We start from the raw sequence: 13,829 nt of genomic DNA, 5'->3' as shown, positions 1-13,829 counted from the left end.
AAAAAAAAATACAGATGTTCTGAGTAATACTATTTATAGGAGCCAAAAATTAGAATAGCCCATGTGGCCATCAGTGGATGGACAGAGAAGCAAAATGGGGCACAATCAATAAGTAGGTAGAATGTTAGCTGTGAAAAGGAGCGGCGCACTGACCATGCGGTAACGCAGGCGAACCCTGAAAACAGCACACGAAGCGGAAGAGGCCAGAGTAGAGAGGCCACAGAGTGTGTGATGCGGCGTGTCCAGAACAGGCGGATCCGTAGAGGTGGAGTGTAGATCAGCGACTGCCCGGGGCTGGGGAGGATGGAAGAAACGGGGGAGCGGGGCGGGAGAGGCACAAGCGGTGCCGGTTTCCATATCTGCATCCAGATGGCAGGGACGGCTATGCAACTGTGCAACTGTAGTAAAAACTGCTGCACTGTGTACTTCAGAGGGTGAGTTATAGGGGATATGAATTGTATCTCAATTAAAAATTCATAAAGAAGTTAGGGAATAGCTTATTTATTGCAGAAATAAATAGATCAGTAGAGTAGAATAGAAGAATAGGCCTAAGCATATGGGGGTGCTGAACTTAGACAGCTTTACAATTCAGTGAGGAAAAAAACAGATTTATTTAATAACTGCAGCTAGGGGAATTAGATTTCCATCTTCTGTGTGTGTCCAGAAACTCATTAAAGATCTAAACATTAAAAATACAACAGTAAGGCCAGGGATATAACTCAGCAGCACAAGTGCCTGCCTGGCAAGTGCAAGATCCTAAGTTCAATTCCTGGTATCCACCCCCACTCCTCCCCCAAAAATACAACTGTGAGCAAGGCACAGCACAGCTGTCTGTAGTTCCAGCTACTTGGAAGGCCGAGGCAGGAGGTCACTTGAGCCCAGGAGTTTGAGGCCAGCCTGGGCAGCATAGGAGACCCTGTATCCAAATAAGTAGATGAATAAAACCATGAAAGTACTAGGGAACAGAAGAAGGGGCCTTTTCCTCTGTTTCTTCAAGGACAGCTGCTGCCTGTGTGCATTTGTGGGGCACGTGAGGTAACTCCTGGGCTTGCCCCTCTCTCTGCTCTAGACCCAATTTCTGGACCAAGAATTTGCCTATAGATTCCTAAAGATCCCCTGGAAGGCTCAGCCACAGCAGGATACTCACTGTTGTCCTGGAAAGGTTGGGCACTGGCCCGGGGCTGAACAGGCAGCCTGTGGAGACCGTTCTCCCCTCCAGCCCCACCATGTGGGTAGAGTGCATGCTTTGGGCTGCTCTGGCTGGCAGAGTCTAGCTCGGAGTTCAGCTGAATGCGGGCAGCCTCTGTACCCTGCCTGGCATCTGCTCCCTCATGAGATGGGGGTGAGGGCAACAGCAGCATCCAGGCCTCCAGGTCCTTATCCCTTGCAGCTTCCTGCCCCTCTTCTCCAGAGCCTAAAACATCTCCACTTCCAGGATGCAGATACCTAGTTCTTCCCCACCTCTGTCCCCTTAGAGCTGCAGAGACGCCAGAGGACACAGGCAGCTCAGCTACAGGGCAGTGTGTTCCCCTTCCCCACTAAGGCCTGCGTCACTGCCTCCCTAGAGTCCTCCCCAGGAGTCCCCTGCCCTCACGCACCTGAGCAGGCAGTGCCTGGGCAGCACTGAACAGAGTGACACCCTGGCTCCCTTCAAGGTCTGCTCCACAAAAGTACTTGGAGGTTTTGAATGAGTTCCACTTGGGTAATTTTAAGAAAAATAGGAACTTCCTTATCACTTCATTGGTTTGCTAGATTTCAAGTAGTTGTTTAGAAAACCTAGACTGGGTTCCTGGTTGTAGTCCAGGAAAAGCAAACTTTGGGGTTCCATTGGGGTTAAACAGTCTGGTTCAGCTCAGGCTGCAGAGGTTTGCCTGGGGCCACCTGGCACCCTCCAGCTGACCTGTCCACCCTAGGCCACCGCCTCCCCAAGCTACTAGAGAAGCCAAGTCATTTAGAGCCACGTTGGCCACAGCCCAAGCACACCGTGACTCACGGTCATTATCTCATCTGATGCTCAAGGCGGCCTTTGGGACAGCTGCAGACAGTGAAATTGACTCTTGGTGATGGATGAGGAGGGGATGTCTGCCCAAGGTCACGTAGGCGGCTGTGCTGCAGCCTTGGGGGGTGGGGAACCCAAGCCTTTGAATCCTAGCCTGTGCTTGTCCCTTGTGAGCATGGGAGGAAGTGCAGCTCTTGCCCTTGTTACTGCTGCTCTGGCTTTGCCTTTTCTGGCTGTGTCGGAGGGTGTTTGGTTGTCCTGAACCAAAGGTTGTGGCCTGGCTGCAAGGATAGGGCTCCTGGAGACAGGAGGGGACTGTCTCAGATCCAGTCCCCTCTCAGAACCCCACATCCACACTCAGGAGAGGAAGCCATTGGCCTCCCCTTAGCCCATCATCAGACACAACAGACAGCTCTACCATGAGGGCTGCTTTGCCCAAGGTGCAGCTAGGGCTAAGCAGGGGGAAACAGGGGTCTCCCCGTCCATAGCCAGCCAACCACAGAATTGGGTGTTTTGTATCTGACAGGGTAGTGAGCTCCACGCCCCCAGGAACATTCACACTAAGACTGGCTATTACAGTGGAGATCCTATGGGCCAGACACTGGGACGAGCTCCCTATGTGTTATTACTGAGTATCCAGGGGTATGTCCCCAAGTTAGGACCAGGTCTGGGGCAAGGGACACATTCTGTGTCTCAAGACTGGGAAAGCCACATGGCCCACATGGGCTTTGAACCTGAGGCCTCTGTCTCATTAGCACAGAGTCCCGGCCAACAGAGCTAATAAGCAGTTCTGTGGCAGCCGTTTTTCCATCAAATGCATATGCTGTTTCCTGACTTCTTAATGCAATGTGCTATTTATACCAGGCGATCCATTCATTCTTAATGAGCCTCGGTTGTGGATTGTAAAATGTTTTATTTTCAGACAGGATTGCTCACTGCCCAAAGCCAGCTGTTGCTAGGCCGCCTTCCTCATTTTTCTATTCCTGAGAAATTAACACTGTGGAAGCTCCTCTGAGCTCTTGGCCGGCCTCTCCCGGCTCAGCACCTCCTTTGTCACATTGGCTGGCCACGCTGCCTGAATTCCCCGCAGCCTTCAGAGCAGCTGGGAATGCGTGTTGTGTGCTGGGCTGAGTTGGCTGGAGCAGGTGGAGGGAGGCGGAGCAGAGCAGGAGGGAGTTGTGTCAGGAGGTGAGATGCCATCTGTCCTTGGAGGGTCACAATTGCCTATGTCATAGGTCACAAGCTGGTCTAGCAGTGACTCAATCTGGTTTACCGCTTACTGTCAACAGTTTTAAATGTGGAGAATTCTCACTTTTAAAATAAGAGTATTGGCTTTGTTTTTGAAACTCAGAAGGTCTGCTGAAACTGCCCCTCTGGAAAAACTAGTCCAGCTAAGTAGCAGCTGCCCCTTCCCACAGGGCTAGCTAGCAGGCTGTGGGTGTCACAGTGCCCGCCCTCTAAGGCCTCTGCATCCTCGTAGGATTATTAAGAAGGAAGAGAAATTGTTATTTCCGTGTCCCAATGGAAAGAGCGAGAACATGAGATAGACCAGCAAGGACACTTGTTGCAAGAAAAATGGGCAAAGTGGGGAGGAAGGCTTCCTATAACAGCCACTTAACTCACTGACACTCCCGCGTGGCCCACAGAGGGCATGCGTGTGAGTCCCTGTGCCTCATCCTGACCCCGTGACTCCTCCTGTAGTGACTCTGCAGTATGAGCGTTCCCTCCACTGGTGGGCCAGCACGGCTCTCAGGGCCAGGCTGTGAACAACACCGCAAATGCCAATGGGGGCGGTCCTCAGTCTCTGCGCTGGCACCACCCTGCTTACCGACACACATTCCCAACACACACAGCCCACGAGGGTGCGTCACACCCGCCCCGGCGCCCGCCTCACCCTGGGAGAAGCGCTAGCCCAGTGCTTGTACACTGAGTCTTTGTCAGGTCTTGCCCTGTGGCCTCGGCTGCTTCATGAGCACCCTCCCGCATGCTCGTTTTTTGCTCCCTGCACAGGTCCCACAGTGCTGGCGAGCTGGGAGACCTTGCATATTCTACATGGAAAGAGAGCAGCCACACACAGATCATGTAGAGAGGAGGGCATGGAGACTCTCCAGGAACCATCTGAGAAGGGAGCCATGTGGCACCTGAGGCCCATTGAGCAGGTCCTCCTGGTGCCAGGCTGCCTTTGGGTCCAGAAAAAAAAAGCAAACAAGTCATCATGAGACCATTGTGTCTGTGGCCCCTGCAGCCACTGGGGACTTGAATATTGGAGACTGGGAAGAAGCGTGGGATGTGCTGAGGTGCTTAAGCCCACTGTGGCTGCTGGCCCAGCCTCCATCTTCTCCACGGTGCCATCTGTAGGGCCCAGCTCGGGGCTTGGCCACTGCTTACCTTGTTCTGTGCAGGTGGAAGGCCTTGGCCTTGGCGTCAAGTGGCCAAAGGAAGCTGCTCCCGAGGTGGCCCCACCCATGCTACTCGCTGCACGCATGCTAGCTGTGTGTGCCTGGAATTTCGTGTCATCCCCTAACCTGTAATTAGGTAGGAGCACTCCCACAGGGATGCTAAGAGCAGGAGGTCACATCCCATGTGCTGTCTTTCACCTCACCTACAGCATTCTGGAAGCTCTGCCCTTCGAAAGCTCAGGGAAACAGTCTTGGCCACATTTCAGAGGGGAGGCCCATATCCTCCCATCTTTCCCCCTTGGGCCCTTGGTGAAGCCAGACAGTAGCCCCGTGGTGGGGGCATGAAGGGCAGGATTCCTGAGCCAGAATGAAGGCTCAGAGCCTCTCCTCTCCCCAGCACCCCCACCATCCTGGGTGTCCTTACTGTCCTGGAGATTGATTTCCCGAGAGCAGAAGGCCCTCATTAGCCACACCATGGAGGTTAGGGGCATGGCTGTCACCTCTAATTTGCCCAAACCCAGTGACAGCCTCAGCTGCTTGGCTGACTCCAGCTTGGGGGCCCCTGCCCTGTCCAGGTTGGAATAGGAGAGCCAACCTGCAGCCTGTGGGCAGCGAGGGCCGCAACCTCCCACGTGGGTGCCCGGCTCTCCTTTCACAGTACGCCCGGCTCATCTTTCCAGCTGCTCACCTGTCTTCCCAGCTAAACCAACAACTTAATTCCACCCATTCTGGATTTAATGGCCTCTGGGGACCAGGTAAAGTGAATAAATCTGGGCCTCCTGCCCTGTCTGGCTCCAACAAAGCCCTGGAGAGGACACGTGCTCACTGCTTGGCAGCTCTTTCCAGGCCTCCTGTCCCTCCATGGTGGGGCAAGACTACCCCTCATTGCCCATTGCCCACTGCAGCCCCGAAGTGCCAGAAGGGCCTGAGGGGCCGTCAGGAAGGGGGAGCCTCCACTGCCTCTGCGGTAGCCATAGGGTCCAGGTGAGGCAGGCGACTCTCCCCACAGTGCAGCTCTGAGCGAACTCCCTGGATTGAGGAGGGGCTGAGGTTCCAATAGAGAGAAACTGAGGCCCAAGCCCCAGAGACTAAATTGCCTTTCCCTGAGGAACTTTGCCAGAGAAGCCTGGGAGGAGAGAGAGACAGAAACAGAGACACAGGAAAAGCTCAGAGACAGAGTGGAGACAGAACTGCGAAGAGAGAGAGTGAAGCTAACACAGAACCCATGGAGACCCAAAGAGAGGGGAATAGAGGCAGGAGATGAAGAGTCAGAAAGCATCCAAATAAAAAAGATTGAGGTCAGGGAGCACATGAAGGGGCACTCTGCACCCCAGAAAAGCAGTAGGCAGGTGGTGGACACATGCTGGATTTTATGTCTACCATAACCAGAAGTAGTAGTCTGCCCCCTGACAGCACAGAGCACACCCAAGCCAGATAAGCCCTTCGCCTCCGTGTACCAGAGCCAGAGGACTTCCCTGGTCTCCCTCTGGGATGCCTGGCTCTTCCTGCCCCAGGCTTGGTATGCTCCTACAGCAGGCCCATCTGTAAATTCCGCCTCTTCCAGAAAGCCCTCTCTGACTGCACCTCTCTCAGCTGGCTGCCACCTCCCCCACCTGTGTACATGTTCTTGCCGGAGGAGCCATTTTTAGCTTCTGTCCAGCCACCACCTTCTTTCCAGATCCTCTCAAGCAAGGGAGGGCCCACAGGATTTCCATGCTGGCAACCACATCTCTTGCTGGCCTGAGGATTTGTCTTCGTTATCCGGTGCCTCCTGTCTGCCTGTGAGCCTGAGGAGGGAGTAAATTAAAATAGATGGCAGAGGAATAAACAAGCACAGGAAACCCTCTGCTCCCCACATGTGACTTTGCAGCCTGCTCTGCCCTGCCCCTGCTGACCCACCCTGGCCTGAGACCTCCGGGCCCCTCCACAGCAGGGGCCTTCCTCCTCTCTCTCTCTCAGCACAGATGCCACAGCCTCCCAGCCCTCCAAGGCCGACCTCTGGCTGGCCCCATCTCACAGGCAAGGTGGCTGAGTTGGTGACCAGCCCAGTGCAGAGCACACCAGGGCTCCAGGGCCTGGGAGGGAGGCATAGGCAGGCTCTGCGCTGCTTCTCCCTACCAGCACTCTCATCCTGGGAGAACAGGCTCCCTGCAACTGCAGGGCTACTATTCTTCCTGTTTAGAGTCCTGGGGAAGTACGCAAACTAAAGCAGAACACATCTGGTCCCCCTCCCATCCCAGGAGCAGACTCTGGGGAGAGCAGCACGGTGCTGTCCCCAGGGCCCACTCATCCTGTGTCCATGGCAACCAGCCTGGCATTGCCTCCCCCATCCCTGCCCAGGCTGAAGCCACTTGCTTGTCCTCCTTGAACACCTGCATGGTGGGCACCTAGTTCTGTAGCAACAAAGGTGGCAGGTGGGACTCCTGGGTCTCCTGTGCCCCCAGCACACCCCCTTTTCCAACCATCCTCTGATCCTGCTGTCTTCGCACAGCAGGGTTTCCTTTGGGGAAGGTGTTCAGACAGTGGGCAGCAAGTGTGCCGAGTGCCAGGGGTGGAGGCTGGGGGAAGGAGGTGGCTTTATTGGAGACCTAGCTCTGCCCTCAGTGGCCTCGGGCAGGATTGGGAGAGAAATGCAGTGCTGGGAGGTGCTGAGCAGAGGAGGGTTGTCCTCTACCCTTCCTCCCCGGGCCAAGAGACTCATTATTAGAAGTGTGGCCTCAGGGGTGGGGACTTAGCTCAGCAGCATAGCATCTGCCTGGCAAGCACAAGGTCCTGAGTTCCATTCCTGGTACCACACACCAAAAAAGTGTGGCTTCAGTGAACTCCTGGGGATGAATAGGATTCCAATTTATTTTTAATTTTAAAAAATATTTATTTACTTATTTGGTACAGTATGTTACTATGCAGCTTAGGCTTATAGCAATCCTCCTGTCTCAGCCTCCCCAGCATTGGGATTACAGGTATGCGCCATTATCAGTATTTTGGGCCTGGCATGGCATGCAGTACCAGGAATTAGACCCAGGTCCTCGCACTTGCTAGGCAGGTACTTAGACCACCGAACTATCTCCCCACCCCTCTAATTTTTAAAAAGTAATTTGTAAGCTAAGCTGAGTGTAGTGGTACACACCTATAGTCCCAGCTACTTGGGAGGCTGAGGCAGGAAGATCATAAACTCTAGATCAGCCAGGGCAATTTAGCAAGACCGTATCTCAAGCTCAGCTTGAAAATCCACTTCACACAAGAGGCAGAACAGCCCCCGTGAATTTGGCCTGGGCACAGAGCATGGTGCTGCCTTAGGCCAAGCTACACTGGGGAATGTGGGCCCAGGAGCTCTGGATGCTCCTCCCCCAAATAGAGCAGCTCCCCTCCATCAGGCACCTTCCGCATGCCACGCTGCCTGTGTTGCATTGTGGTTTTTGTGGTGGGCCGGTTGAACTCAAGGAGAGCCAAGCTACATCACTAGGCCTTTTATTTTGAGCCAGGCTGTCACTAAGTTGCCCAGACTGCCTCAAACTTGTCATCCTCCTGCCCCAGCCTCCAGAGTAGCTGGGACTGCAGGTGTGCAGTGTCCTGCCTGGCTCTGTGTCACCTCTTTTAAGGCTCACAGCTGCCCAGAACAGCAGTCATCAGCCCCTCTACTTCGTGGAAAAGCCCATTGAGCACACAGAGGTGAAGACACTGGCCCAGAGTCACACAGCTGGGAAGTGGCAGAGCCAGGCCCCAAGCCTGAGTCTGAGTCAGAGCTGGTGCCTCTTTACTACCCCACACTCCCCTCCCTCTGCCACCAAAACAGAGCCCAGACTTGGAAGGCACCTTAGTGGGATTTCTGGCTCAGCTCTGTCTGTGCCAGGAAGGACAACTGTCCCCTGTCCTGGGAGAGCTGTGCACCTGAGGGAGAGCTATGCACCTGAGCCGCACCGGCCTGGTGGGCTGGGGTGGGGGCTAATTGGAAATGTCTGTGTGCTCCCCGGGGCCCTATCATTGTTCCTTACATTAATTTTTTTTTTATTTTCAATATGCAAAATTTTCCACCATCTGCTTTGCCTTGGCAGAATGTTTGCTGAAAATATCTCCCTTCGTCTCTAATTCCCATAATTTCTGGGGGCTTTGGGAAGCTCCAAGCCCAGCAGCCCTAGCACACAGTGCCTCCTAAGCACCCCGACTGCCAGCTGCCCTTGTGCCAGGCAGGAGGTGTTGTGTGGCCCTGAAGGAGGTCCCCACCTCCTGACCAAAGAGGGGCATCCGAGGTCTTCCTGCTGCTGGGCTGACCTGAGTTCAGTCCCAGGACTCGGATCCAGTGCCTATGCATCTGCCTGTTAGTTTTTGCCATGAAGCCTGGTGATGCCTGAGGCACAGAAAGAGGTGGTGACCAAGTGGAGCTCAGACAGGCCCCCCATATCCCAGGAGGAGGCCAGATAGTCCCCATTCTGCTTATCCCTTAGAACCAGTCTGGCAAGGTGTCTCCAGAGAAGAGCAGCTGCAGCATGTGTCCTTTAAGGCAGTCAAGGGAGACTCTACAGGAGGGAAAACTCTCCCCGCCCCACTTCAAGTACCAAAACTCAGTTTCCATGGTGACAGTCAAATTGCAAATCCAACCAAGAGCAAGGCTGGGGTGGGGGTGGGGGCAGGGAAGCTGGCCTATCCCCAGAGAAGTGGGCCTGCCTGGGCTGTGCTGTCTGCTGCTGCTACGATAAGTGCCAGGCCAAGCAGAGCAGTCCTTCTGGGCATGATGGGAAAATCTCAGGGATGCTAGATCCCCCAGTAAGTGGTCCAGGCAGTCACACCACTGTGGAGGGAAACCAGAGGGGAGTCCTCCCTGCTCCCTGCCTCATGGAGGATCCCATGAATCCGCATGATAATCTTCTCTTGCCCAAGGGCTATCAGGACTCTCTTCTCCCTGGGGTTTTCCCATCTTCAGTCACAAAAAAAAAAAAAAAAAGTATGGGCACAATATAAGCACTCCTCACCAAGCCATCCCAAATGCAGCCTTTGGGGAAAATACAGGAAAGAAAAAAAATCAGTCCTCAGACGCTAAGTGTTTTGTGGAGGATGGAAGAGCGAGGGCCAAAAGATTTATACGTCTGAAAGCTTTGTTAATAGACCTGGAAGATTTACAATCCCAGCTGTGTGCAGAAGGTGGCAATGGCAATCACATGTCATATTAGCCAAGGTTTGGGTTTTATGGGGACATTTTGGGGGCAGAAGGAAGGAATAACTGCTTCCTTGGTCACCAGAGAATGCTGGGACTATTTCAGTAAAGGGTGTTTGTATGGGGCCTAGGTCTCTTGGCTGTGTCTTCTCCGTGTGTCTCTTCCCCCAGTGACAGTAAAAGGCACTGGCTGACAAAAGACACCTTTCAGATTTTTTTCTTTCAAGAGGGTTTATAAGAGTAGATTAGAAGTGGGATTTGAGTCTGCCACACAAAGACCTCCACACTGAGGCTGGCCCTGGTCAAAATCCCGATGTAATAAGCAAAGATGGCCAGGCCAACGGACAGTGGTGCATCGGGAAGACATGGGTCTTTCTAGTCAGCTGGCTGCTCTGTGACAACATTATGAGCTCATTTGTCATTTGCTCCCCATTTCTATGGCTGAGTCCTTTGGGGTCTGTAATAGGAGTGAGAGAACAAGTCAGCTAATGGTAACTTGGGGAAGTTTCCTGTTTGGTTTGTTCTTTTTTTTTTTTTTTTTTTTTTTTTTAGGATTGAGCAATGGAGACACCCCATGGACCCCTGGGGACTATGCAGCTTGGCATCTTCACCCCTCCTCCAGGGTAGCCATTTTGAACAGGATCCATACCTCACAGCAGATACTGTTCTCCCAGGGTCGTGCAGCACACACGTCTTAGAAGCCAAGCCCACCTCTGTGAACACCTACAGTAGATGTCAGAAGGGGCAAGACTGAAGAAATGGGGAAATGAGCTTGTCACCATATACTCAGTTCTGGGGCATCTGTTCCACTGTGCATGCTGAGCTCTTTGGCCTTTTCCCCTTCATGCCAGGCACCTCTTGACTCCCCAGAGCCCGTGGCCTCCCCAGCCCTTAGCCACTTTGATCCTGCATATCAGCCTCAGGGGAGATGGAGGCTTGCATGCCAGGAAGCGTGACTAGATCCTGCATGAGCTTCCCGGCCAGAAAGATGCGGAAACGGATGTGAAGGTCAGCCACTTTCTCTCCTGCTGCCTGGAGCGTGGGCCACAATCCTTCTGGTTCCTTAGCAGATGCCCCAAGGAGAATGTGGGGAGCTGCTTTTTCCAGGTGTCTACCAGCCATCTCTGCCTCCTGCCCGCTCCTCCCGCCCTCTTTGTCTAGGCACCCACGAGGTTGGTGTTTAGTCAGGGAATGAGTCAAAATTACATAAATGCTTATGACACTGACGCCCATGGGGTCTGGTCTCGGTGGTTTCAGGCTCAAAGCTGCTCAGTCTGGGACTTGAAGGTTTCTCACATCCTGTGAAGGGGCACGTGGACCACAACCTCTCCTCTTCACTACCCTCTCTTGGCTCTGTATCACAAAGCCCAAAATACCAAAGCAGAAGTCTTCCTGGTGGGCAGAGAGGGAAGGAACCAGGGAACAAAAGAGCATAGTCCAGGAACAGATGGAAGAAGGAGAAGCCAGGAACAGTCGCATGGTGGTCATCCCCATCCCCTACCCCACCCACACACAGTCTACAGAAAGGAGATCCACGCCAGCCTCCTTGGTGGGAAGGCGCTGGAGCTTGGTGCTGTAGCTGAGGCAGCCCTTTAAAGAGGGTGGAGCCAGCATCTGGGTTTGGCTGGAGCATCCTGGGCTATGTAGAGGGGGAGCTGACTAGGAAGCACCTACAGGCATGAGGCATGGGGGCCATTGTCACAGAGCTCCTTCAGGACCAGGTAGGCCCTTGAGCTGAGCAAGGCCAGTGGTGGCAGAGAAGAGGCACTGATTCAAGGCCCATAGGTAATGGAATTGGCAGGAGATGAACACAATAGAGAAGTAGCTGCCACTTCAGCAGACCTCCGTGAAGCACCACACTGTATCAGCCCCTCCGTATGGGTACCAGGGCTGCAAATCTCAGAGTCTTGGTGATCAGCCAGCACCAGCCCTCCAGCTGCTTGCTTCTGTGGCGTGTGACTCCCCTAGCTGCAAGTTGACACAGGCTGGGCTCTAGCTCCAGATGGAAGCTACCATTTTGCCCTCTTGTACCCACACTGGGTTTCCTTAACTGGCCAGATGCTTCCCCTGCAGAGCTTTAATGCGATCTCAGAATTCACTGCACGCTGCTGCAGAAAGGCCTTGGCAGATCAAATGAAACCTATTAGCCACCCTGGGTATAGATCAATTCTGTTTCTAATCTTATCTTCCACCAGTGGGAACCAATGGCTCAAAGTGGTTCCAAGGATTAAGATTCACTCGCTAAGTGCCTAGCACAGTGACTGCTTCTAAAACTTATCCCATTCTACCCTCTCTCTATGGCCAGTCTTTTGCATGTAAAGTAAAAGACAGATGCCTGCGAGTTGCCCAGGCTGGCCTCAGACCTGCAGTCCTCTGCCTCAGTCTCCTGAGTAGCTGGGATGACAGACATGCGCCACTGGGCCTGGCAGGCAGCTGGCTACCTTTGGTCCTGCATCTTTCTATGTGACTATACTTTCATTATCTTTATATTACTTAATTAAATATTATATAAATTGATGAAAAGAGTCAGAAAAGACAGCAGAGCTGTTCTATTAAAACCAAGTATTGCAAAGTCTTGATAGAAGCCACTTGCTTTTTAAAAAAACAGCAAATTAGATGTGGACAAGACAACCATAAAAAAAATAGGAAGACATGGGAGAGCTTAGGAGGATTCTGCAGTCAGATTGCTATGCTAGTGTCTATAAGCTCCTACTCGAATTTAAAGTACCTAAAACCAGAGTCCTGGACCCCGCAGCATGGAGGCAGTTGAAACACGAAAGCTCTGTGGGCCCAATCTCAAAGCAGCAGCCAAGGCCTGCTGCAAAAGGTTGGCAAGTGGATGTACATTTCTGTGTTTAAAATTAAAATAGAAATAGAATGTTTCAAGGATGAATATATCCTGTATTATGACGCCCACTGTTGATGAACCAGCCAAATATGGTCTCATTGAGTGCAGCAAGGAGAGAATGTTCAGTGGGGGAGCCCCTCCCCGCGCTCTCCCTCCGGCCCCTGACTCACCTGGCACCTGCTGCATTCTCAGGACCCCACTGTGAGTTGCTGGATGGGGTGGACAGCCTGAGTCTTCAGCCTCCAAGTCAGATCTTCCAGTATGACAAGCATGATCGCAGGCACACACCCAGAGCCCGCCTGCCCAGTTTAGACTCCCAGCACCTCCCCACTTACTACCAAGGGCGCACACCTCAGTTTCCTCACCTGTGAAGTGGGGTTGCATCATTCCCCCCTCACAGGGTTGTTCTGAAGCTTCCATGAATCTGTGTATGGTGAAGGCCGTGGCCGCCCGCATCTGGGCCTTGCTAGGTGAAGGCCTCAGAGCTGCTCTGTCCACACAAAAGATGGATCCTAAGTTTCTACCAGGCCAGAAAAGTCCAGCTGTGCCACAGAGGTGGTGACACATGGAGATGTCTGGCCAAGCGCGAACTCTCCCTGCTGGTGCTGGGCATGCTGGGCTCACAGCCTCCTCTTGCCAGATCGCCCCTCTGACTGGCAGAAAGAAGCGCTGCCCCACCTTGAGCTGTGGTTTCCCATGCCCAAAATAAAAGGGCTGACAGAGTCCTAGCTCCATCCAAGTCGTGGCCAGTAAGGGTGACCCCCTCTTCCCTGTCTGTCTTTTCCAGTGGTTTCCAGTGACAGTGACAGTGACTCAGATCTCAGCTCTTCCAGCATGGAGGACAGACTCCCGCCTGCTGGGATCAGAGCCAAGGAAGGCAGCAAACCCGTGGGGGAGCCAGGTAAGTGTGGGGCTCCTCCAGTGCTCCCCTGTGCTGTTCTCCAGCTGAGATTTCACCTCCTGAGCCATAAGGCTTGGAAAAGTAGATGCAGACTTCCCCGAACTGGCCCCACTCTGCCGTAAAGCCTCAGCGGGTCCCCAGAACGTGCCATTGCCTCCAGGTGACACATCCTCCTCTGCAGCTCAAGAAAGATGGGACAGGTGGTCTCTGAAGTTCTTTTTGGCTTTGACATCCCTGAGCTCTCCTCTAGAGAAAGGAAAGGTATTTCCTTCTCTTCAAATACATTAAAGGCCTTTCAGGAAAATGCCCGGCTTTTTTCAGTTACTCCCAGGTTAGAACCGAGATCTTTGAGAGAAGGCTCAAAGGAAGGCTGATGTTAGTACTTGATTAAAAAAGAAATTCCTGGACTGGGGAGATAGTTTGACAGTCTAAGCACCTGCCTGAAGCACAAGGTCCCAAGTTTGACCCCCAGTACTGCATGCCATGCCAGCCCCAAAACCCCCAGTGCATGGTACCAGCTCCAAAACAGAACA

At 53.2% G+C, this 13,829-nt stretch overlaps 1 protein-coding gene across 1 annotated transcript in view; it reads left to right on the top strand.

Annotated features, from left to right (window-relative positions):
* Nucleotides 1-13,829, top strand: part of Rph3al (rabphilin 3A like (without C2 domains)) — a 98,600-nt gene that overhangs the window by 80,970 nt on the left and 3,801 nt on the right. The window contains 1 exon segment of the mRNA XM_004635476.2: nt 13,183-13,296. Within this exon segment, the coding sequence (XP_004635533.2) occupies nt 13,183-13,296 (114 nt within the window).

The sequence above is a fragment of the Octodon degus genome, unplaced genomic scaffold, assembly GCF_000260255.1.
Source record: "Octodon degus isolate 3935 unplaced genomic scaffold, OctDeg1.0 scaffold00072, whole genome shotgun sequence".
Classification (NCBI taxonomy): domain Eukaryota; kingdom Metazoa; phylum Chordata; class Mammalia; order Rodentia; family Octodontidae; genus Octodon; species Octodon degus.
Note: the sequence above shows the minus strand (reverse complement) of the source record. Positions and strands in the feature narration are given on the sequence as shown.